A 26,971-nucleotide genomic window follows, 5' to 3' on the forward strand; every position below is an offset into this window, starting at 1 on the left:
GTTTTCCACGAGAGATAGAGCAGGGAGCACGTGGCCAGGGGCTCGAAGGGTGCTCCCATAAGGTTGGCCAGAACTAGGTTCAAATCCCAGGATGGGGTAGGACGTCGTATCGGCGGGTACAAGCGATCCAGGCCCTTAAGGAAGCGGGAAACCATCTGGTTGGAAAAGATGGACCGACCTTCTATGGATGGACGAAAGGTGGACACGGCTGCCAGGTGTACCTTCAAGGAGGAGACCGCGAGTCCTTGCTCCTTAAGGGACCAGAGGTAGTCCAGGATCGTAGGAATAGGGACCAGGAAGGGATTAAGGCCTCTGTGATCGCACCAGAGCGCGAAACGCTTCCATTTCACAAGGTAGGTTGAGCGAGTGGAAGGCTTCCTGCTTTCCATCAGGACTCGCTGCACCGCTGCCGAACAGTCCCGCTCCGCGTGGGTCAACCACGCAGGTACCAAGCTGTAAGATGGAGGGACTGCAGGTCCGGGTGGCGGAGTCTGACGAAGTTTTGCGTGATGAGATCCGGCCATAACGGAAGGGGAATGGGATCCTGAACGGAGAGTTCGAGCAGCAGAGTGTACCAGTGCTGCCGTGGCCAGGCTGGAGCGACGAGAATGAGGCGGGCCCTGTCCCTCCGAAGCTTGAGTAGCACCCGGTGTATGAGTGGGAATGGAGGGAAGGCGTAGAGGAGGTGATCCGTCCAGGAGCAGAGGAATGCGTCCGACAGGGAGCCTCGGGAGCGACCCTGGTAGGAACAAAACCGGTGGCACTTCCTGTTTTCCTTGGAGGCAAACAGTTCTATCTGGGGAAACCCCCACCTTTGGAAAATTGTGAGCACCACATCCGGACGAAGGGACCACTCGTGGGAGATGAATGACCTGCTGAGATGGTCGACCAGCGTGTTCTGCACTCCTGGAAGAAAGGACGCTGACAGGTGAATCGAGTGGGTTACACAGAAGTCCCACAGGAGCATCGCTTCCGTGCAAAGTAGGGAGGAGTGGGCTCCGCCCTGCTTGTTCACATAGAACATCGCCGTCGTGTTGTCCGTGAACACCGCCACACAGCACCCTTGCAGATGTGCGCGGAAGGTGCGACACGCCAAGCGGATTGCTCGCAGCTCCCTGACATTGATGTGCAGGAAGAGCTCTCGGGGCGACCAGAGACCCTGGGTGTGCAGGTCACCAAGGTGAGCCCCCCATCCCAGCACCGAGGCATCCGTGGTCAAGGTGACGGACGGGCGAGGAGGGCGGAACGGGACTCCTGCACACACGACTTCTGGGTCCAGCCACCAGCTGAGCGAACCGAGGACTGGCTTCGTGACCGTGACTACCATGTCAAGGGGGTTGCGGTGCAGACAGTACACCGATGCAAGCCAGGTTTGAAATGGGCAAAGGCGCAGCCTCACGTACGTGCAGGACGCCATGTGGCCCAGGAGGCATAGGCAGGACCGAACCGTTGTCGTGGGAAAAGCGTGCAGGTCCCGGATGATGGAGACCATAGTCTGGTGCCGAGGTCGAGGGACGCAGGCCCTGGCCAAACTGGAGTCCAGGACCGCTCCGATGAACTCCACCCTCTGCGATGGAGTTAAAGTGGACTTCTCGGTGTTTATGAGGAGGCCCAGGCACCGAAACAGGACTAGGATCTCGGCCATTTGATCTGCTACCAGCTCTCGGGATGGCCCGCGAACCAGCCAGTCGTTGAGATACGGGTAGACGTGTATGCGACAATGGCGGAGGGCTGCAGCAACCACTGCCATGCACTTTGTGAAGACCCTCGGCGCGGTGGAAAGGCCGAAGGGAAGTACCGCAAACTGGTAGTGCGTGTTGTTGACCACGAAGCACAGGTAGCGTCGATGGGGAGGGTAGATCGCGATATGGAGGTAAGCGTCCTTCATATCGAGGGCGGCAAACCAGTCTCCCGGATCCAGGGAGGGAATGATGGTCCCCAGGGTTACCATGCGAAACCTGAGCTTGAGCAGGTACCCGTTGAGCTCCCAGAGGTCTAGTATCGGTCAGAGACCTCCTTTCACCTTGGGGATGAGAAAATATCGGGAATAAAATCCCCTGCCCCGCATGTCGTGCGGCACCTCCTCTATGGCACCCAAACTCAACAGAGTCTCGACTTCTTGTAAGAGGAATTGCTCGTGAGAGGGGTCCCTGAAGAGGGACAGGGAAGGTGGGTGGGAGGGAGGGGGCGAAACAAACTGAAGGCGGTAACCATACTGGACCGTACGAAGTACCCAGTTGTCCGTAGTTATTTGGGACCACGCCGGGAGGAAGTGGGAAAGGCGGTTGCAAAATAACAGGGAAGGATCCAGTAATGAGACTGATGGGCCGTCCTCGGGCGTCCCATCAAAATGACTGCTTAGGCCCTTGAGGGGCCTTAGAAGGTGCCTGGGCCTGATTACGCCTGTTGCCTGATGGTCTACGGCAGTTTAGGCTGCCTATGCGGCTGTTATAAGGCCGTGACTGGGCCTGGGTAAATGGTCGGTATGGCTGCTGCCGGAACGACCTCCGCTGGGTAGCCGGTGTGTGCATACCCAGGGTGCGAATAGCGATTCGACCATCTTTGAGGGTCTGAATCCTTCAGTCCATCTTCTCAGAAAAGAGCCCCTGAGTGTCAAAGAGCAGGTCCTGCAGGGTGTACTGCACTTCGGGCGGCAAGGTGGAGGACTGCAGCCAAGAGATGCGCCGCATGGTCACTCCCAAGGCCAGAGTTCTGGCACCTGAGTCCGCCGAGTCCAGAGCGGCCTGGATGGAGGACCGGGAGGCTTTCCTGCCCTCCTCAAGGAGGGCAGAGAACTCTTGTCAGGAGGCTGCTGGGATTAGCTCCGAGAACTTGGACAGGGACACCGGAATGTCATAGGTGTAGCGAGCGAGGAGAGCCATCTGGTTGGCAATCCGGAGCTGGAGACCACCCGCCGAATAGACCTTCCAACCCAACAGATCCATGCGCCGTGCTTCTTTGGATTTTGGCGCCAGAGCTGGTTGCCCATGTCTTTCCCGGTCATTGACGGACTGCACCACGAGGGAGTCCGGAGATGGGTGGGTATATAGGTACTCGTAGCCAGTGGGAGGAATCGAGTACTTGCGTTCGACTCCGCGAGCGGTGGGAGGGACGGACGCTGGTGACTGCCAGATGGTAGTGGCGTTCTTTTGAAGGGTGCGGATAAAGGGGAGGGCCACCCGCAGCGGGGCCTCAGCTCCGAGCACCCTGGTCACCGGGTCATCATCCTCAGCGACCTCTGCCACGGGGAGGTCAATAGCCTTCGCCACCCGGTGAAGAAGGTCCTGGTGGGCCCGCAAGTCAATTGGAGGGGGATCCGCCGTAGAAGCCCCCACCACCGCCTCGTCCGGCGACGAAGACAGACCCTGGACCACGGCCTCTGAAGGTGGGACTTCCAGGGGGTGGGAAGCCGCCTCGGCCACAGCATGCTCCGCCGTAACAGGTGGCGGTGGGGCCTCACCCGGTGGTGATGGGGGAGGCCTGCTAACTGTGGCTTCCGGCATCCTGCGTTTGGAGCCCGCGGGTAAGGGGAGCCCTTGCAACTGGTGGTAGGCCCAGGGGGCCCAAAAGCCCGACTGCTGTGGTCCGTGGTCCTGGCCTTGAGGGTCGGCCCGGAGATCTCCACCACTGCCCGCCTGAGAGGCGACCATGGGGGGGCCATGGGGGGGCAGAGAGGCCCAGAGATTGCGCCAATGCCGCCAGTCTGTCCCTGGACGGTGCCGGGGATCGGTGCCGGTCGTCGCGGTGCCGGGAGCGAGAGCGGGACCATCGACTGTGTCGGTGCCGGGAGCTCGACCGCGATCTCGATCGACGGCGGCGGAAGCAGCTTCGGGAGTCACGGTGCCGGGAACGGTACCGGGAGCCGGACCTCCTGCGGTATCGGTGATCAGTGACCGGGACCGGGAGCGTCTCCGGGAGTGTGACCAGTACCGCGATGCTGAGTGGTACCAGGACTGCGACCAGCGCCGAGACGGGGAGCGGTACCGCGATGGTGATCGGTGCCAGGACCGGGATTGGCGTGACGGCGACCGTCTCCGGGATCGGGATCAGGACCGAGACCTGGAGCGCCGTCTATCCCGTCTGTCAGGGGACAGGGGCCGCATCATAGCCGGCTTGCCCGCTGACTGAACAGCCCGCACTGGCGGTGCCGGGGGCCGGAGGCTCGGTGCCTCTGCGAGCTCGATGAGCTCTCTCGCCGTCGAGAAGGTCTCGGGCGTTGACGGGAGAGGTAGCTCGACCGCGGTTGGCACCGGGGAGCAGGGAGGTACCGGACTCAACGGCTCTTGGGGTGCCGGAGTCGACGGAATCGTGCACGGCTTGTGCACCACCACAGTCGGTGCCGGAGGTGCCGGCAGTGGCTGGGTGAGCGGTCCCGGTGCAGTATCAAACGGAGAAACACTAGGGTTGTGGAGGTGAACGGAGCACTCCACTGTTCCAACTGGCTGTCACGGGCAGTAAGAAGGAACTGAGGAGCAGACGGGCCGGCTGGGGTATATATCCGGCGCTATAGCGGCGCCACTCCAGGGGGCGCCCAGCTGGCCCGCCGGAGTTGCTAGGGTAAAAATGTTCCGAAGAGCCGTGCACGCGCAGCACGCACACCTAACTGGAATGCATAGGAGCAATCACTCGAAGAAGAAATATAGGTACTATATTTGCAAATCTCAAGTCACAGGGCACAACCCCGAGTTTACAGATTTATTAAAAATCCTTGCTATTGGGTTTGAAATTTCATGTGCCAGTTCCTTTTTAATATTCTTGGATGAAGATTATCTAGGCCCCCTGATTTGGTCCCATTAAGCTGTTTGACTTCCTCCTGAGATGTAGTAATTTCTACTTCCATATCCTCTTTCCCATTAGCCACCTGCTACTGCCCCCCAAACTCCTCATTATTCTTATTAAAAACTGAGGCAAAATATTCGGTTGGAAGTTGGACTACCCCTATATTATCTTTAATATCCACCCATCCTCTGTCCTTAGTGGTTCCAGTTCTTTCCTTGTTTCCGTCCTATGGCTAAAGTACCTTTTATCGTTGGTTTTAATTTCCTTTGTAAACTCCAGCTCTGCTTGGGTTTTGGCAGTTCTCACTTTTTCCCCTACACTTTCTGACCTCCAGTAGGTAGCTTTCCTTTATGATCCACCTCTTCTTCCATTCCTTGCAGGCTTTCTGCTTTCTCTTAATATTTTGTTTGAGAAGCTTGTTCCGCCAGTTTTGTTTGCAACTCTTCCCTACAAATTTTTTCCCCTTGTTTGGGATGAAGGCTCTAGATAGTTTCTGCAAGTAATTCCAAGCCTCATCCACATTCAGATTCTTGACTTCAGTCCAGTTAACTTCCCTAACTAATTCTCCCAGCTGCAGATGTAATTTTAGCTTACACTGCATTAAGTCATGATCACTCAAACCAAGGTTGCCCTCTAAGTAATTCTCGCTACTTATCAATACTAAATTTAAAATAGCATCCCCTCTTTTTTGTTCAGTGACTATTTGGTGAAGAAATCTGTTTGCTATCACATCCAGGAATATCTGGGTTCTATCATTATTAGTAGCACTTGTCCTCTTGTCTATATCTGGGAAATTAAAGTCTCCATAATCACACAATTCCCAGCCATATTTATTTCATTAAAAATGTTAAAGAAGTCTCTGTCCTTATACAAATCGAATCCTGGAGGTCTGTAGCAGACCCCAAGCACCATCCCACTGTTGCCTCTCTTTCCCAAAGTGATTTGATTTTATCCCTTACACCAAACAGATTTCATTTAATCCTTACACCAATTCTAATTTCTACCTCACCATTGGTATACGATACTACTCCACCATCTTTACCTTTATCTCTATCTTTCCTGAGCAGCACATACCCGTCAATACCTGTATTCCAAGCATGACTACTATTCCACCAGGTTTCCATTATCCCTATAATATCTGGTTCTAGTTCTAGCATTTTGTTACCCAGGCTCCTTGCATTGGTGTACAGGTATCACAGTTGTCTCTGCTTGGCTTCACCCAGATCCCTTGCCCAAGCAGGTACAGTCATTTTACTGTCAACTGCTGCAGCATCGCATGAGGAAAAAGGGGGACTTTGAAATACACAGGATGAACCAAGACATTTAAAACTTTAAAAGTTAAACCAATACCTGAAACTGCACCTTAGTGCTTCTGAAAATTCCAACGGAAACACCCTAATGGGCCCTAGGGTGCCACTATCTTCCGGTTGTTTCCCTGACCTACTACTATAAACTGAGGCTCATATGGACAAAGCCTCCGCAATTTTGCCTTCAATCAAGCTTGAATCCTGGTAAGAAACATGGTACTACTCTATTATTGTTCATATAGTTCCATGTGTGTGCATGGTGCTTTACAAAGTAAATAAAAATGGAGTCCCTTCACCATGTATCAGATAAATGAAAACACAGAGCTTAGTGTTATCTGCAACGTACGGACAACATAGGCTGTACAATCAGCTACTGAGGGGCCTGAATCATGCTTCGGCCTGGTACTGGTACATTTTTGTGGCTAAAAATACTTTAAGAGCTTCAGAAGTTCCACCTGTCTCATTCTAGAGAGCTGAGAACCAGGAATGAGAATCTTGCACAGATGACATCCTTAGGGAAGGAAACATTTACATTTTTGTAAGGTAAATGGTAGTATTTTCTAATACTTAGAAGTATTGGAAATATTCATACCGTACTGTAGGAAATGGTTCCTTTTTAAGGTTGCTCAGTGTATTGTCTTCTCTTAATTTATAAATGCCCATATAAAATAAATAGAACAACAACAACAACCACACCTGAAGTCCTTGTCCATCTACAGTGACAGAATTTGCTCTTTGCATCTTAGTCTGTTCTCCCAATTTGTTCATTTGCTGGGGGCAACTCTTTTCTTTTTTCACAGTTGCCTGTCTTTCCTAGAAGAAAAGTACAAAAGGGCATTTTAACATGGAATACAAATTTACTCTAGCTGACAGAGTGGAACCACGTACTAGCTTTTCCACTAGAGACAAACATTCAGATCCCGCATTAGCGAAAATGAGATCTCGGTCAAGTCACTACGTGATGTTTGGGTACTTCACACAACATCTATTTATGTGCCTAGATGTGCCACAGAGACTAGGCAATAGATAGATGACAACTGTCCAATCACAAAACAAATGCAATGGTGTGAAAGATAATCTGACATTGTATTATCCTCATCTGCCAGGTCTAGGTTCTCTAACGTGGAAGCTAATCACATAAAATCCTAATAATTTAAAATGAAATTCTTTAACAGATTACTAATCGCTGGAAAACTGTTTCTGATGCAGGACAGACAGTTTTTTGAAGGCACTTTCATTGGGTACTGGCAAAATATACTCATACTTTCAGGTACTGTAATAAACTGACTATATAGATTCAAGAGAAATCTTTTCTTTTATAAAAGATACATTTTGGGGAATAGGGAAACAATATACAGAGAGCATAGCTAACCTACATCAGACTTCTAAGAGGTTTGCAACTTCTGATAAGATTGATGTATAGGGCATATGGGTGGGTGAAAGGCAGAGAAGATACAACTCTTTAGAAAGAGAAATACTGTGAGATTTGACAACCAGATTTTCAACTGTTTATCAACTAGTTTCACCAAACTTTGTGATATCATTAAAATTAAAAAGAGGAAGAATTCTACTTGTTCTCTGTATTATTCATTTATTTTTCTATTTATAAAATAGATCCATCATGTCCTTTTTCACGTGTCCACAAAATACAATGCAAAATGATATGGCAGATCTTGATTACTTAAAATCTGTGTCCCCAATCCTGGGCTGTGCTCCATTAATTTTATATCACTCCAGACATGCAAAGGGGCTTTAAACTAGCCAGGGGATTAGACTGACACAGAACTACCTCAGCAGGAAACCACATGAAGGGCACTTTTGTGCCACTACCCACACTCCCCCCAACTGTGCTCAATAAGCAATGTATTAAATGCCACAGCTTATGTTACATACTGGGGCAAATCAGTCCCTGGGGTACTTGCAACAAAGCCAATGGGGTTTCACTTCAATTATTTTGTCCCATTCTTTCTAAAGGAGTTTAAACTAATTAGTAAGAGATTTTGACACAGATTCTCTGGCATAGCTGACAGGCATTCAGCTTAGTACAATGCCTGAACAGCACTATTGTTATCGGGGTTTAGTTGGGGGGCATCAGTGGCTTTATACCATCATCGTGTTCCCAAAATCAGGGGCTGGGCAGGGGTCATTCTTGCCCCAGCAGAAATTAGTGCTCTTAGTTGGCTCAGGATGTTCTAAGTTGTACCTGGCGCCTTTTCAGTAGCCAGGGATTGCTGAAGGACAGTAGCATTCTGACCTCCAATAGGAGCCTGCAGGTGTACAGCACAGACCAGATATGGCACTCTATACTTGCTGGATATTTTCCCTATACAGGGAGAATCTTCAAGAGGCCAGTTAAGTTGGCCTTTTGGATGTTTTGCACTTCTGTACCAGTACAATAGGATTATAGTGGGCTGGGAAAGGGTTCCCTGCACCGTCCATTGTTTACCCTCTGGCACTTGGGGAAGCTTTCTGAGGCAACTGCAGAGGGACGGAGAATTGGCTCCTCCTCTTCCCTTCCCCTTGTGAGAAAGGAGGATCTGTTTGCAAAGAGGGCCAGTCTCTCAGATAGCCCCTGGATATTCAGCTCTAAGGGCTTAGTCTCCCAGAGTATATTACACCTTCGTCAGGTTTACTTTCTACCCCTCTTCCTGGAGCATATTTCTTTGCTGTCAATCAGAACGGTTTTGGGTTTAGTGCATCTTGTGACTGTTTCCTCCTCTGCTGAACTACTTCTGTTACCCTCGGTCTCTGGGTGGAGCAGCCTTCTTCCTGTTCACCACCCCTTCCAGTGGTAAGTTCCCCCTTTTAATCTCCTGCTCCTTCAAGGTGCATCTTGTTAGCGTGGAACATGTCCAGAAGAGCTTGTCAGTCTCCTCTAGACCAGTGTGAGGACATGGCCCTTCACAGGGCCCAAGAATCTGGCATGTAGCTTAGTTGTTTTAAATATCAAAGTACATTTAATGCTTATTCAAGGGACAGATTAACAGTGTTGGCCAGGCATTGTACAAGCTTACCTGAACAGCCTTGGCAATGCACCTCAGCACTGACCTGAAAAACACGCGCACTCTCTGTGTTGCCCCTAACACTGTCAACAGTGCCTGGCTTTTATGATTTTTACAAATTGGGACCAGGATGAGACAACCAATCTGATTTTCATTTTTTATCTAACACAAGAGTTAAACTCAGGTATGCCTTGCACGAATCCACTGTGCCACTCACTCTAGTATTTTTTAAATGGGAAATCTGTTAGTGCAATGAGCAAAGAGAGACCATTTCAAATATTAAAACAAATTCTGCATAACAAGAAACATTCTAAATAACTGGAAATAATTATCATCATCAACATCAACCACTCAAAAATTAATAAGAACTACATGAAGAGAAAATACCCGAGTTAAGTAGGATTTAGTAATACCTTGGTGCAAAAGATCAAATATGGCTATTGACGTTGCAGTATTTTCAAATTTCAAACCATCTGTGGCTGATATACAAAAATGGTTTAAGGACAGAAGTCAGGGGTTTGGGGAGAATTCAAACTCTAAACTGTGTTAAACTGAGCAACATATTGTATAGTAACTCCAGAGCACTGACGATAAGGGAAAGGGGTAAAATCCAACATATAAAGGGGAAAATAATTTTAAGAGAGAAAAAATAAATTATTTTAAAAAATAGGTCTATTCCTAATATGTGCTGTTAAAAATCTCTTTTTACACCATGCTGTTTCTCAGAGAAAAAGTATTTTTACATTGCTGAGAACGGTCTTGACAAAAGCGATGTTTACCACAATGCCCAAACCTGCTGTTATTGATCATTCACAAACTAGACGCAGCAAGTGATGATTACCTCAAGCACAGTTGTTGTTTTTTTTTTTTAATCCCAGCATGAGACACAGATAACAGCAAAGCCCCTCAGTTGGCACTATGGCTGATACTTCCATTTCCAGAATCATCCTTTATCCAGCTTGTATTACTTGTGGTCTGGGTTAGAGAACAATTTGCCTAACTGAACAAGAAAGCTTCTCCTGCAGTTATACTACAAAATTTCTCCACACACTGGAAACAGAAAAATCTACAGGCTTTAAGAGAAATATAAGAGTTTTCTATAGCATCTCTATACCCTATAGAGTATAATGGAAAAATTATATTCCTGCTATAGAACTCCATTAGAGGTTATGAAAATCTACAGAACAGACATTATCTACTATAATCTATTGTTTTACAGTGATTTCTAAAAAGTATATTTATTTTGTATTAACTTCTACAGGACTTTCTCACCAGGGACGGCCTCAGTGAATCTAACGCCTGTTTCAAAAATGGTGTTGCAATACATCCATCAATCCCAACTGCAACTTTAAACATCTCAAATGTACAGAACCAAAACAGTGTTTCTCTGTTATGGACACCTGCTGTCACTTTTCCAAGTGATGGTGGGGTCACGTTGCTGGGGCAGGGATGTAGTGGCAGAACCAGAGTGAGTGGTGTGTTGCAGTGTGCTTAGGATCATGAATTGCCTTATTTTGGTCTGACATGTACACAGGCTAGCCTATACTCAGCAATCTCTGTACTTCCTGCCATCTAGCTTAGATATAGGACACCAGAGTATGTCACTGGGTGCCAGAAGAGTGTCCTCTCTGTAATGTTTTGGAAGGGGCAGATGAGGGACTGTCCACCTTCTATCCCACACTCCTGCTGCTAGGCACAGGTTTTTTATGTGTGTTGCACCAACAAGGATTTGGCTCATAGTATAGATACATTTATACTATGACCTACATCTTGACTGTTTACTCTACATTTGCATTAATACAGAAAGAAATTTACATTTCATGGCCAAAAAATCTTCTCTCAGATTCCCTGGCACTGATGTTCTGTATACGTCTATCAAAGAAAATCTAAATGAAGGTTCCTTTGTAATTACAATTAAAAAGGGATATTTTTTAAGAATTAGGATATTACTGTGATATCCAAGGTTTTATCAGAAACTAAAAATGGCATTTTAAAGAGATAATAACAATTTAATAAACACATTTCTGAATAATGGTGCACAACTTCTAAATTAATGTTAGGCAAAGCTGACACTTAAAATAAATGAAATTGCAAAATGCAGACATTTATTTTCAAGGTGGGAGACATTTATACTACAACTATGTTCTATTCAATGATTTTTTTCATTAGGACATGCAAAATGAATGATGTAGCTGTAAATTATTTTGTCTGATGGACATGGGTGAAGTTGAGTGAGAGTTACTCAATGTAACACTTTAAAAAGTTAATGTACATTTTGATGGCTTAAGGAATCAAATTGTTCTGCTCTTCTGTCCATTCTTCAGGTTGATAACATTTAAAACAACGCTTGTTACACCAAGTGAGTACTCTAATTCTACACATTTTCCCACCTTTCATATCCCTTTTTCTCCCCCTCACATTCCCTACTTTGTCAAACTATCCTTTGGCTGTTAGATAGGATGGAACTTGGATCACTCAATATCACTCCAGGGAGTCACTGTTGAGTACCATGAAGCACTGCCTCCAGATAAGAGAGAAAGAACCTGAAAACTGAAATAGGGCTTTTCAAATGACAATGTACACTTCCACCATTAAACCGCTAGGCCAGCCCCAAAATGCACTTTATTGCAAGAAGAATGTTGCAATATCAAGACCCTTTTACACTTATGTATATGTGGACACCTCTATGTTACGCACCTCAGGGAGTGAAACTCCTAAAGTGGGTAGAGTCTGTTGGGAAAAAAACAGTTTCAGCTAAAACATTAGAACAACAGGAGATGGGAAGGGAAATCTACTAAAAGGAACATTAAGTTACAACAGTCATGCTGAACAAGTAATCAACAAATAAGTGAGCTGGTTTATTCCTATTACTGACACACTTCCACAAAAGTATATTCTCACAGCATTAGGGCTACCACATCATATGATTCATATTTCTGAGAATGAGGCTGAGAACACTTGGTTACAGATTCTGAGAAAGAATGTGGAAAGAATGTCTGTGTTGCCTGAAATAGTTTAAAGAGACACCTTTTGCTTCTTGTAAATATTTTCTTCTTTTTTTGTCCTTTTAATTTTTTGAATCCTAGTCCAAGGCCAGGAGAGCCTGATAAACAATCTTTTTCTACTAATTGGTTAAGAACCTATACAGTGTGCATGTACAGAAATAATTTCTGTTTTCTGTTGATAGCAAAGGTATACACTACTACACCTTTTAAAAAATGAAATTGTGACATTCACAAATACAGCTCTGTCTACTCCCACTAGGGTGCGCAATAAACTGTATTGAAGGCACCTGACAGAGCAAATAGATTCATGGACATCTGATCTTCATCAATCTCCAGAAGCAGAGCATCATTCAGCAAAAGCTGTCTCTGTGCCATAAGCATCTTGGAACTGACTAACAAGGGTCAAGGAAACATGAGTTACCCATTTATTGTGAGAGCTGTTTTATTACAAGCTTTCCAATAATATTACACAAACATGAATGAGAGTAAGAGCCAGATCAAAGAAGGGAGAGATTGTTGACATCCACATCTACATATTTTTTAAAAGCAGGCTGCTCTAATCTTGCACCAGCTGCCCTCATTCCCAAGGGGCAATGCCAGCAGCCCAGGATCAACCAGGTACCTGGACATCTTGACCAAACCTCTTTCCCTTAGCTATATGCCTGCACTGGAGGCCAGGAGAGGGGACAGCCTCAGAGCTACTATGGAGGCTCTCTCTATGCCTCCCAAGGTTTCCCTCAGCTGTCTGGTTACGTTAAATATGAGACTGCTTTGCAACAGGAGAGTACCGCAAAGCATCTGGGCTGTACTGGCGAATGTAACCCAAAAATAGCACAGATAAGTTGTTTAGAACATTTTCTGTATCAATTACTCTTTCCCTTGTACTCTGTTGTATAAGCTATTTTGAGAACAAGGCTATCTGTGCAAAATATGGAGTGTTTAGCTATCAAATTTAAAAAATAAAAGAGTCCTACTAAGATCACAAACTAATTTTTTTTCCTGTTTTTACATTTGTGGACCATTGGTGCACTTCTTGAGCGATTGAAGACAGTTGGCCTTTGATCTCACAACTCAAAGTGCACTCAAAGAATGCATCAACAGCAAGGCCCAAGACAGCTTATTACTTACATTTAAAACCTAAAATAAACGTATACCATAGTAGCTAATAATACATGATCTTCTAAGAAAGAAGATACAAACTGAAAAAGTAGATTTAAGATAAACGTGTATTAAAGTCCAATGGAAGATGATCTGAGAAACAAACTTAGGAATGGATAACAGTGATGGGGAGGGCAGGCAGCAAGGTATAATTCAAAATGATTGAATGTCTGCCATTTCAGTTTATCAGCATCTTATTCATTTTAACATTGAACTGTGTTTGCAATACAGATAATTAGTTGGAAAGATACTTTCTTTCCTCCAGGGCAATTATTAATTTCAATCTGACTTCAAAGAAATGGAAAAGCTCTTGCTGTAGATAAGAACACCATTGTATTTCGACTGTTTTAGGTTTGCAGAGAATTGAATCTGAAATTTCATATAATGTGTTTGAGGAAAATACCTCTCTCTGTGTTTTAATCTCACAGTTTCATTATATGGTGTGCAACACTATTATATAAATTTTGCAGTGCAAGGACATACATAAATAATGCTTACTAGTGTAAATGAAAGTTACTTAAATAGGGTGAAATTTACCCCCTGCAGAAGCCTTGAACAAGTCCTATGACCCACTTAACATCTTTTTTGATGGTTTAAAAGGTGCTTTTGAGCCGACTCTCTGCACAAGAGTGAATTTCACCCATACACTATACATGAGAAGAACAGATGAATAGTCTTAAGGTTAAGGCACAGGAATAGGATCCAGGAGAACTAATTCCCAATTCTGTCACTCATTTCCTGTCATGCCATTGCCAAGTCACTTACCTTTAATATGCATCATAAAGCTTGCTTTTATAATGTGTATTTTTACCAGATAAAAGAAAATCTGAATTGATTTATGCAAGAGAATGTAAAATAGGGTGAGGTATTCTAAGGTTTCTATTGCAATAACTTTTAGGAGTAACCAAATCACTCAGAAATGGCCCAACAATGACTTAGGCAGATAATCCTAACTACTGGCAATAAACCCCCTACACCACCACATGCTGACTTTATGCTCGATTTGCTTTATGGTCAATTTTATCCATTTTATTTCTTTCACTTTTTGATACAGCTTAATGTCACTCCACTTTCTCTTTTTGAAATTTATTAGTTACTATGGAAACAATGACGTGTGGCGTTTCATAATGTACCCCATGTAAAGTCAATGTACATAATGGTTTACAATTTGTACCTTGATTTGTAAAAACAAAGTTTGGATTATGGTTTTTAAGATCACTTATGTGGATTGAAGTAATTATATGCAGTAACTCCAGTGAAGTAAATGAAGTTTCACCAGAGTGAAAGCGGTAAAAATGACAGTAGAATCAGATTTATTATGTATAAATCATATTGTGTGATTTGGTTGGTTTGTTGTTACACAAAGGAACATACATGATTTAGAGTGGATAGAGAGAAAATCTTATTATTTTATTACTTGTTTACACTGATAGACAGAACAGTGTGATTGTACATTGATAAAATGAAACAAAGAGAGAGAAGGCACCAAAATGGAGAAGCCAAGATGTCAGGCAGCCTTACTCCTTTTTTGCTTCGTATAACAAGCCATATTGTAAAGAGAGAGCATCTTTTCTTTCTTATTGGAGACTCACTCATCCCATTCCAATACTCCATTTCTAACCTGGTTATAGTCTAATTCTATACTCATGCTAGGCTAGGATTCAATTGAGTTAAAGATTTTTAAACTCACTGCCAGTCAACTTTATCATGAACTTTCATTATGTGCATGTAATTAATTGGGTCCAATGAACAATATCAGCACTGAGTTATAGACTTTTCCCCCCACCATATAATTAGAATATAATTACCCACAGGATATCAGAATGATGCAAAACCTTTCCTCTAAATGTGCCCTCATTAGGAAACAAGTCTCAATGTACATTTATTCAATCAGTGTGAATTAATTAAAACGTTACTGAAATAAAAGAGGATAGCAATAAAGTGTATCTGACATCTATTAAAAGACTATCACTTGAGATCTGCATGCACAGTTTATAACTAAACTCATTTAAGTCAAGCAAGAAACTTCACCATACAATATACAATATGTACCATAAACTGGAACTGTGAATATGGCCTATTTTAAAGTAGACAAAATATGTCTTATTAAAACATGTAAAAATGACAGAAGAGCCATGTACAAAGTGCTAGATCTTTGTATGATATGGAATCATGCAAAGTTTTCTGTGTATCTATATAGTTGTCAGGGCCAGCTCCAGACCCCAGCGCACCAAGCGCGCGCTTGGGACAGCATTTTGCCGGCAGGACGGCAGGCAGCTCCGGCGGACCTTCCACAGTCATGCCTGCAGAGGGTTCGCTGGTCCTGTGGCTCGGGTGGACCTCCCACAGGCATGACTGCGGAAGGTCCGCCGGAGCCGCCTGCCACCCTCCCAGCGCACCCTCCGCAGGCACGTCTGCAAGAGGACCCCCGGAGCCGCGGGACCAGCAGCGCGCCCCCTGCAGCATGCCGCCGTGCTTGGGGCGGCCAAATTCCTAGAGCCACCCCTGATAGTTGTTTTAAAGAATACACAGTGCCAATTCCCAAAATGTGTGTGTTTTCCATATTTTTCAGCTGAGAGCTTTGCCTTCTGAATGTATGGGCAGAATCTGGTAGGCCTCGTTTTTAATGTTTTGAAAGATACTTTGTGTCTGGATGGCAGATTTAAATTTAATGTGTTCCTAAACCCTGCTTCTTTAACGGCTATTAGAGTCACATGTTAGAGGTGACAGTCTTGCATCCTCTTTGGGAGTAAGTGCTTTTTTTGTTTGTTTACATATTTAACAATCTTAACATTTTACTGTTACTCAAAATTGGAGGTTTTATGAACCTATATGTTATATCAGAGCTTAACATTATTATGAAGTACTTTAGATATGTGACAGAGAATGCATCTCTGAAAGCCTGTTAGTTACAGAGAGTCAGGTCATGATCCTGAACAGTATTCTCCATGAGTTGCTCCATCAGCTTGATGGTAGCTCCACTGAAATCAGTGAGGTTCTATGTGGGTACAGAGGTCTGCCCATGCATTGCAACTTGCAGGATTGGGGCTACAGACTGTAACCCCTTTTGCAATAATAAATGCAGGGCTATGATGTATTACAAAGGACATTAATTCACATTAAAGAAAATACATACATCATACGGAAAGTTTGTAAAATGGCCTGGGTGAAATCTGTGATCTGATTTGCTGATTTACTAATATGTAAAAAATAAAAAAGCATCTTGTGCTATTTTGAATGCAAAAGAGTACATTTAAAAAAATACATAAAATTAGTTATTTGATACCCATTGTAATTCACAAACAGCAAATGGATTTATATCAAACTTTCTCAAACACCTAATTTCTGTGCTGAGAACAAGCATAAGAAATTTAAAACCAAAGGACAGTAGAGGAAAACAGTCACAAGTGACCTAAAATAAGGAGTTTAACATGTCATGTCAATCTTGTATATAGTGTTGCTCACAGAGCACAGGGCAAGATTTTATTTACTGTAATATCAATGATTATTAAGTTTATCTTAGCTGCTGCCTGTTTTCATCTCTTCCAGCAGGCTGGTGATATTCAATCCATGTAACATATCTGGATAGTTTGCCCCCTTTCAACTCTACCACCTCTTCCCCCATCCCCACCACTACCATACAGCCAAACTTCACTGATCATTGCATTGTCCTTATTGTCTTCCAAACAGCATCAATCTTCTCAGTGAAATTCAATGATATTTCATATTTGATAATCATTAAATTATTGTGAAAACAAAAACAAAACATAGCATCAACATAGAAATGTAAGACTGTAAGGCACCTTGAGAATTCATCAAGTCCAGGCCCCAGCGCTGAGGCAGGACCAAGAATACTTAGACCATCCCTGACAGGTGTTTGTCCAACCTGTTCTTAAAAACTTCCAGTGATGGGAATTCCACAACCTCTCTTAGAAGCCTATTCCAGAGCTTAACTAACTTTATCATTAGAAATGTTTTCCTAATATTTAACTTAAATCTCCCTTGCTGCAGATTAAGCCTGTTATTTTTTGTCCTACATTCAGCAGACATGGAGAACAATAGATCAGTCCTTTTTATAAAGGCCCTTAATATATTTGAAGGCTATTGTCGAGTCTCCTCTTAGTCTTCTTTTCTCAATACTAAATATGCCCCGTTTTTTTAATCCTTCCTAACAGGTCAGATTTTCTAAACCCTTTTTTCATTTTTGTGGCTCTCCTCTGGACTCTCTCTCATTTGTCCACATCTCTCCTAAAGTGTTCCACCTAGAATTGGACACCATACACCAGCTGAGGCCTCAAGTGTCAATTAGAATGTGACAATTACTCCTGTGTCTTACATACAACACTACTGTTAATGCACCCCAGAATATGTCTTTTTCACAACAGCATCACATTCATGACTTGTATTCAATTTGTGATCCACTATATCCTTTAGATTTATTCCAGCAGTACTACCACCTAGCCAGTTATTCCCCATTTTGTAGTTGTACATTTGGTTTTTAATTTCCTAAGTGAAGTACTTTGCACTTGACTTTACTGGATTTCATCTTATAGATTTCAGACCAATTCTCCAATTTTCAAGGTCATTTTGAATTCTAATCTTGTCCTCTAAAGTGCTTTCAACCCCCTCCCAGAGGCTGTTATCCACCAATTTTATAAACACACTCTCCACTCCATTATCCAAGTCATTAATGAAAATATTGAATAATATCATACCCAGGGCTCACCGCCATGGAAACTCACTAGATACAACCTCCCCGTTTGACAGCAAACCACTGATAACTACTCTTTAAACAGGACCTTTCAATTGTGCACCTGCCTTATAGTAATTTTATTAAGACCACATTTCCCTAGTTTGCTTATGAGAATGTCATGTGGGACAGTGACAATGGCAATAACAAAACTGTAAGATTGCTAAAAAGGCACATAGGTGAAGGGAATGACCTCTACGAGTGAAGGAGTATTCCAAGGGATGGCAGTTTGAGGTTTGAGAACCCAGGCTTCTAACTCTGCCTAGGGACCAATATACTGCTACCTTGAAATGAGAGTGATGCAAGGCTTCTCTCTTTCTCAGCCACTAGGGCTTCTGGAATTTCTAGGCCTTCCCAGACAGACATGGTGGGAAGGGGGACCAGATACAAAAAGCCCCATTCCCTCAAAACAGGACAGATTGTGGAGGAGTCTGGCCTGCTGGCAGTTTTTCAAAGAGATAAAGAAAATCTGTCTGTCTGCTTTGAACTTTGACTAACAGATACCAATACCCAGGAGGGAAGGGCTATTTTCTTTAGAAGACCTTGATGCAAGAGTTTTCAGTTTGCTGTTTGGTCTTTGCCACCAGACCTCTGGGGAGAATCTGGGTTCACTGGAGGAAGGCTTAGGAAAATGAAACCTCCAAGTAAGGGGATGATATTGGACGATCTCCAGGAGCATGGCCTTCTACAATGTTTATTTGCTTTTTCTTTTTATGACACACCAAATTTCTACTCATGAGCAATAATGCAAAAAAAAAAAAAAACAAAAACAAAACAAAAAAAACCCACAACAAAAACACTTTCTCTAGTGATCAGTGATACCAAAGTAGTGTACCAGATAAGAGATTCCCCTCTTCCTAGTACATAATGTACTGTCTCTGAAATGCAACATTTCTACTGATGAACGAATGAATTTGTTTACTATTGCACATTTACAGGATTACGTCACTATGGTTCTTCCTGCACACAGGTATTCACTGCTTTGCTACAGTTATTGATAGAGCTGGTTTCATATTCACTGAAGTATTACATTCATCAAGAGCAATCTCCACAACAAAGGAAGTGGGAGAAACCAATTTTAAAAATTGTCAAGACAAACAACATATGCACTGTAATCAATCATATCCAGGAGGAATTCCTGTTACCCAGGTCAGCAATGTGCAATTTGTAATGTGAGTGTACATAGTGCTCTATTATTACACATTTTTGGAAGGATCAACTGGATGACCAAACATACTGTATTGTAAAACAGTAAAGTTTCCAGTGAAATACATTGCACCAAAGGCAACCACCTCCTTCCCATGAAAATGTACATGTCCAGTGCTGCAATGCACTGTCCAAATTGATTTACCGGTATGTAGTTTGAGTCAGATTTGTTTACTTTAGGTCACGAATATTTCTCAGTACTTTTACTCCTTTTAAATTTGCAGAATCAAAAAAAGCTACACAAGGGTGAACTAGGTTTACATATCAACAGAACTGTTAACTAAATTCCAACTTCAGGACAAAAGTCTGCCTCCTTTGCACTTGGAAAAAAATGGAGTTGCACAAATGTAACCAAGGGTAAAATTTCACATGCAGAAGCTTTATTATTGGTGATGATGCATAAGTAGTATTTATTATTATCTGAAATTCAAGTTGGCTTTCAGATCTCAGGCTAAGTTTAAGAAAACAAAAAGCAAAATCTCTTTCTACACATAAACTTACATTATCTGCAATCAGTGCAACACAATAATCATGGAAATCAACACATCATTACAGATAATCTAGGAAGCTACCATTTTGCAATTTAAGTTACTAACACTAGCTTAACATAGCTTTGACTCCAGTGACTGCAATGGAGTGATTCTTGATTTACATAGTTGTGGGGTGAGACTCAGGCATTAACAAACAAACAGCAAAAAGAGAACACAGATAATTTACAAATCATTACAGACTATTTAATAAGCAGAAGCATTTTTAAGGAAAAGTTTAGAGTTTAGAAAGCCACTTTTCCTAATTTTTCTGACAGCTGTATAGTTTCTCAAATTCAACCATTACTTTTTTTTGTTATGAAGTGTATTTAAAATGAAATGTCCATGTGTCCATGTATATCACATCTGTTATTAGCATATTAAGATGATGATGATGCTGTGACTTTCATAAGCATAAAAACTCAATTTAATGTATTAATATAGATGTTAATTCTGAAGGTCTCTTTCTCATGACAAACTGCTCAGCCTTTTTCAGTCGTACCTATGTACAGTGTGCATTTCTTTTTCTATTTTCATTGAACTGAGTAATTGTTTTGTGGACAGTGAAATTTACTGTCCACTCCTGCAGAATAAAATACACCATAATGTTGACGCATAGCTTGCTGCAAGGCCAATGTCATCATTCTAGGTAACCTCCGGTTGAGATGAGAGACCTCAGCACTGCAGATATACAATGTGCATCCCAAGCAAAAACTGCCCATAAGAATAACTTCATTATTCTGGGAAGTTGGATCTATAAAAGATGTAAAATGTAGAAATGTTCTGCCTATACAATTTCTGGTAAGTACAGCATGACTAAGTAATAAAACCTGAGTCAGCTTCAGTTATAGCATATCCTACAGAAAGTTCATTGTCACATGAAGGAAAATGCAATATATTGGGGGGTGGGGGAGAGGAAGGGGGGAAGCATTTCTGCCTGTAAGTCATGAACTAGAATTATCTGTTCTGTTTTGGGCTTATATATTGCTGTCAAATTAACAAAAAGCTAAAGCAGTCAAACATTCATTCAGGTTGTTCCAGTGTCTCTGACACAAGGCTATATCAGAATAGAGCATATGAAGAACTCACCAATACTATTGGGCAGATTGCTGTGGGTGGTAAAATATGGTCCTTCAAAGGGCCACAGTCGCATTCAGGCTTTAGATGTGAAGCACATTTATTATGGAGCTATGGGGAAAAGAGAGAAAATTAATAATCACCATGGTATCTCACTAGAATATTTCTATAAAGAACCTGTGCCCTATCTGGAATAGCGTGAATATGAAAACATTAGATCAGTACAAGAATTAATACAGGAAAATATTTAAGAATTGTTGTCATCAAGTGACAGAATTATTTGACTCACATATAGTATTCTAGGAACTCATTTGCTTCAGTTTAATTATTTTTTCTGAGTTTTCAAAATTCTAAAAGTTAATTCTCTCTGTAGATCAACCAATCCTGAACAAATGAACTGCCCTTTTTTTTAAGCACATACAATAGTGAAAACTTTGCATCTCTTTGTTCACTTTTGGAAAAATATAATGTGGACATATTTTCTGACTGCCCAGACTTCCAGGAAGGGTAATTGCCTATAAGTACTTTTCTAACAGAAATGTAAAGCAGGGATTGCTGCATTCGGGTGGAGGGGGTAAAATGAGGCTCGTCTGCACCCCCTGACCCCGCACACAACAGTCTCTTGGAACAACTATAAAAGGGTGGCACTAGGACCCAGTTGCTGCATGGTGCTCCTGCCCACCATGTGGCCCTGGGAGAAAAGTTCAGAGGAGCCAGACAGAGACTCCAACGGGCGGGAGCAAACGCAGCCAAAAGCAGGGACCTTTTTCACCTTTAGACATTCCATTTAGAACTGTTGAATGTTCTCTTATTTTCCCTGCCTGGTACTGATTGGATGTTTGCGCCAGCCTCCCCTCTCTCTCAGTCTCTTCACCTCAGCTTCACTTCAACCTGCCCTGTCCCTCTCATTCTCACTCCTTTCCTTTCCCTTCCATTTAGCTGATCTCTTAAAAAAATTGTGGAACCAACATGCTATTTGCTGCCAACATATTGTTCACTCTGCTTCTGTGTTCCACCCCCGATTCCTCCACCCTGTGTGTCTGTCTTGTCTCACTAGATTATAAGATTTTGGGGGCCAGAGACTGTCAACTACTCTGTGTCTGTACAGTGCCTAACACAATGGGGTCCCATTTTGGTTGCCCTTTAGGCTCTATGGTAATAAACATGATTATTATTAATAATAATATACTAATATACTACATCATAATATATTCTGTACAGCCCATATATTGTCCAGAAAACTATTTTTCAAGTTTTTAAAGAAGTACAAAAAATGTAATTGAGACTATTCTTCATACAACCTATAAATCCATTTACATCCCACGTTGTTCTCTTTATTCAATTGTTCAATTTCTCTGCATTTCTCATTCAGCCATTATTAATCTGTGTTTATTCTTTATCGTTATATTGTGACTTCAGGGTTTTTTTTTCCAGTTCTTGATCTTTGTTGTTTTACTTTTGTTCTTTCATCCATCAGAGCAATGATTTCATATGTTATCCATGGGTTTTTCTTAGTTATTAACATCTTCCCTAGATGTTTATCTGCAGCTTCTTTGATAGCTTCTTTCAGACATTCCCAAATCACTCGGTCTTTGTTTTTATTAATGATCTGCAACACTTCATCTTGGTAGTAACTTTGTATTTCTTGATTCCTCAGAGCTTCAAGGTTCCATGCTAGATAACATTTGGCTTTCTGTATCTTTCTCAGTTTGATATTCATTCTCACCGCTACCAATCTATGATCTGATCTACAATTTGCACTTGGCATAATTTTAACCTTCCTAACACTATTTCTATAACTATGGTTGATCTGATAAAATCAATTTGGTTTTTACACATCCCTCCTGGTGATTCCCATGTATGCCTTGCACTGTCTTTTTAGTCAAAATAACTATTGCAGATAATGAGGTCATGTTTCGCCCAAGAGTCTATGAATCTTTCACTAAGGGCAAATAAACCAACTGTGACCGATATTCCTTTCCCTCCTACTTTTGCGTTCCATATAAGGATGACTATTTTTCTTTCTACCACTGATTTCCGTTATTTCAATGTTTAAATAGAATGTTTGGACATCAGAATGTGCATTGTTGAGGCATATACTTGAATAATCATATCTTTTGGAAGTCTTTTTATCACTATTATCATTGCACATTCAGATGATATATTCACTTGTTCTATCCTTCCAGTTACAGTCCTGTCTACTATAATTGCCACTCCTTACCTACTTTGACATCCACTTGCACTGATAACTCTGTATTCTTTGCCGCTCAGCAGACCTGAAACAAAATCTAGACCTCTTCAGAATGCTTCACTTAGTTTCATTATGGTAATGTCTAGCCTTTCCATTTCTTTACATATATTGGCTAGGTTCCTGGGTTGATTCAATCCCCTTACAGCCCATGCAGCAATCTTTACAGTTGCCAGTTACAGACATATAGCCAGGCAGGGAATGGGTTCACACTGAGGGCCAATCATTTTGCGTGGCAGTTGAGGAATAGTAAGTCGTGTTTATCATCATATAACTTTGGGGTCAATACTCACAAAGGCCCCCAAAATTAAGTGCAGTTAGTTTGGGCATGGCAAGGGAGTTGGAATTCTAGCTTTTAGCCAAAAGGCACAACCCATGAGGCAGCAGGGATTTTGGCAACCATCTTTTTGAATGGTGACCTGCACTTGCCATGTCACAGTGCCATCTTTGGAGATTTGAAGCATTTGCCCCCACCTCTCCTTGTTAATATGGTCATCAAATTGTTCAAGACTGCTTATGTGACAAGTTTTCCTGCTTATATCATAGTTAGCCTCTTTATCTAAAGGCTGTTACACCATCCTCAGCCTGTGACTGCGCTTGGTGGCAAAAGACACTGCCCCTGGGAAGTTTACGCACAACAAAACAATTGGATAAAGAGAACAAAGAAAGATGTATCAGAAGATGAGTCTTCAATTAGAAAAGGTGACCAATGTGACCCTTAAGGACAAAAATGGACAATACTGTATTTGATAGATTCCAAAGATAAAAACAAGAAATGGGGAGAATATATCAAGGAACTACATAGTGATAAGCCTGAAAAACCTCAACTAGAGATGATAGTAAACCCACTAAAAATGGATGAAGAAATCACAGCAGCAAGTTGTGTTTGAATACAGACTGAATTGTTAAAAAGATAGGGGATGAAGGCTTGAAAGTGCTGTCAGAGGTAACGAAGAATGTGTTTGAGACAGAATTGTCAAAAAAATGTACAACCTCATTGTGTATCCAAATCCAAAAACATTATGGATCTGGTTTTCAAAGCCTGAACAGGCAGCAGATCCACCCACTTGCACACTGCTCCTGGTTCCCAGCAGTCAAAGGAAATTCCTGATACTATGTGTGGATCAACATGGAGCCAGAAGATAGCTTGGGTCTGTGCCAACAAATACTATTGTGAAACTGTGTAGCTATAGTGCTACTGGAAAAGCTCAATGGAACATTGCCACAAACTCTTGCTGCAACCAACATTAACATGTTACCTGAAAGCAGAAAATTGGGTGAGGGCCCTCAAAGTTAACATCTTGGGCCATGGTTTTGTGCTGCGGAGAGTGTATATACACTTTAATGACATCATGTTTTTGTAATATGTTAACTGGTGTGTTTCAGGGTGCTTTACGGGGAGCACTTACTTACCTACTGTTACAGTAATTTAAAACAGTTCTGCACGATTTTGGGAGGGGTTTTGCACATTCCTTTTTCACATTTTCTGACACCATTGCTCACAGCACTTATCAGGTACTATGCATGAGTACTCCCATGGATGCAAGTTATGACTGCATGGTGGGAGTGAAAGAGGAAGGGTTATAAAAAGCACCATTCTGTGTCAGATATCTTCACTGTTAATTTCCTTTTGTTTCCTTTGTCTGTATTGTCAATTAAGTCATTAACAAAGCTATAAAGACATTACAGTTTATTTCTCTTGTTTTTCATTCTGGTGCTTTGGACAGTAACAGATATTTCTTAGGTTTCAGAGGCGTAGCTGTGTGAGTCTGTATCAGCAAAAACTATGAGGAGTCCTTGTGGCACCTTAGAGACTAACAAATTTACTTGGGCATAAGCTTTCATGGGCTATAACCCACTTCAGGCATCTGATGAAGTGGGTTATAGCCCACGAAAGCTTATGCCCAAATAAATTTGTTAGTCTCTAAGGTGCCACAAGGATAACTCGTTGTTTTTGTAGATATTTCTTAGCTTAGTTTATTTCTTAGTTCATGAGCCTTTTTAAAAAAAAAAAAATAGTAGGAAATTCATGGCTGGGGTTGTGGGGGAGAAGGGATATGGATGGGTCAGAATTCATTCCATTTCTTTGACACCACACAACTACAGAAATTACAGTCGTGTTGTGAATCCAGCGCTGAGCCATCCCAAATGTGTGGAAAATATGTTCATCATACTCAGAAAGCAAGGCGCACATACCAGTGAAGTGAACAATAACTTTTATTTACATACATTGAACATAGAGCTAAAACAGTTTGTAACAGGAACAAATGAACAAAACACCCAGTCAAATTCCCTGAGAAGCGGGCAAACATTACTGTCTGTAGACACAGCTCCTTGCTTTTCTCCTCCCCCTCTCCCTGATAAGGGGAGGTGGGGACAGCTGTGGAATATTGTGTGAGGATCAAACAGGGATGTCTCCTGCACGGGATTTGGGAGCTGTACAGAGGCTGAGCTACAGGGAGTAGTTCTGGCTCATTTTCCCCCACCTGCCTCCTCTGAGGGGATCCTCTGTGAGGGGCTTCAGGTGCTGGCAGAGGATGTTGTGCCAAGGGTCCAGTATGCTCCTTCCTGGTGGGGATGGGTGTGGGATTCATTGTCTCAGCAGCAGCTGGAGGAGGGAAAGTATTTGGAGGAGGCAGAGGAGAAGGTGTTGCTCTTCCCAAAGAGAAGCAGTAGCCACAGCAGTGAGCAGGTCTTGAAAGTGTTCCACCAGTTGTATCAGTGACTCCATGAGTGAACGGCTCTGTTTCCTCTGGACATACTCCCACTCCAGGAACTTTAAGGATAATCTAGGCATGGCCCAATATCTAAACAAATACTTTGCCTCAGTCTTTAATGAGGCTAATGAGGAGCTTAGGGATAATGGTAGGATGACAAATGGGAATGAGGATATGGAGGTAGATATTACCACATCCGAGGTAGAAGCCAAACTCGAACAGCTTAATGGCACAAAATCAGAGGGCCCAGATAATCTTCATCCAAGAATATTAAAGGAACTGGCACATGAAATTGAAAGCCATTAGCAAGAATTTTTAATGAATCAATAAACTCAGGGGTTGTACCGTACAACTGGAGAATTGCTAACATAGTTCCTATTTTTAAGAAAGGGAAAAAATGTGATCCGAGTAACTATAGGCCTGTTAGTTTGACATCTGTAGTATGCAAGGTCTTTGAAAAATTTTTGAAGGAGAAAGTAGATAAGGACATTGAGGTCAATGATAATTGGGACAAAATACAACATGGTTTTACAAAAGGTAGATCATGCCAAACCAACCTGATCTCCTTCTTTGAGAAGGTAACAGATTTTTTAGACAAAGGAAACACAATGGATCTAATTTACCTCGATTTCAGTAAGGCGTTTGATACGGTTCCACATGGGGAATTATTAGTTAAATTGGAAAAGATGGGGATCAATATGAAAACTGAAAGGTGGATAAGGGACTGGTTAAAGGGGAGACTACAACGGGTCATACTGAAAGGTGAACTGTCAGGCTGGAAGGAGGTTACTAGTGGAGTTCCTCAGGGATCAGTTTTGGGACCAATCTTATTTAATCTTTTTATTACTGACCTTGGCACAAAAAGTGGGAATGTGCTAATAAAGTTTGTGGATGACACGAATCTGGGAGGTATTGCTAATACAAAGAAGGACCGAGATATCATACAGGAAGATCTGGATGACCTTGTAAACTGGAGTAATAGTAATAGGATGAAATTTAATAGTGAAAAGTGCAGGTCATGCATTTAGGGTTTAATAACAAGAATTTTGGTTATAAATTGGAGACACATCAGTTGGAAGTAACAGAGGAGAAGGACCTCGGAGTATTGGTTGATCACAGGATGACTATGAGCTGCCAATGTGATATGGCCATTAAAAAAGCTAATGCGGTCTTTGGGATACACCAGGCGAGGTAT

General features: G+C 42.6%; 1 protein-coding gene across 2 annotated transcripts in view; it reads right to left on the reverse strand.

The window, feature by feature from the left end:
* The window catches only part of DGKB (diacylglycerol kinase beta), a 474,599-nt gene that overhangs the window by 302,907 nt on the left and 144,721 nt on the right, over nt 1–26,971 (reverse strand). Inside the window, exons 12-14 of one of the 2 annotated variants that reach the window (XM_039523584.1) lie at nt 20,824–20,922; nt 11,786–11,818; nt 6,783–6,899 (exon numbers count right to left, since the gene is read on the reverse strand). In XM_039523584.1, coding sequence (XP_039379518.1) covers nt 6,783–6,899; nt 11,786–11,818; nt 20,824–20,922 — 249 coding nt within the window. The remainder of the gene's footprint in view (nt 1–6,782; nt 6,900–11,785; nt 11,819–20,823; nt 20,923–26,971) is intronic. The other variant, XM_039523585.1, reaches the window with a different exon arrangement.

This window comes from Mauremys reevesii, linkage group 2 (genome assembly GCF_016161935.1).
Source record: "Mauremys reevesii isolate NIE-2019 linkage group 2, ASM1616193v1, whole genome shotgun sequence".
NCBI lineage: Eukaryota > Metazoa > Chordata > Testudines > Geoemydidae > Mauremys > Mauremys reevesii.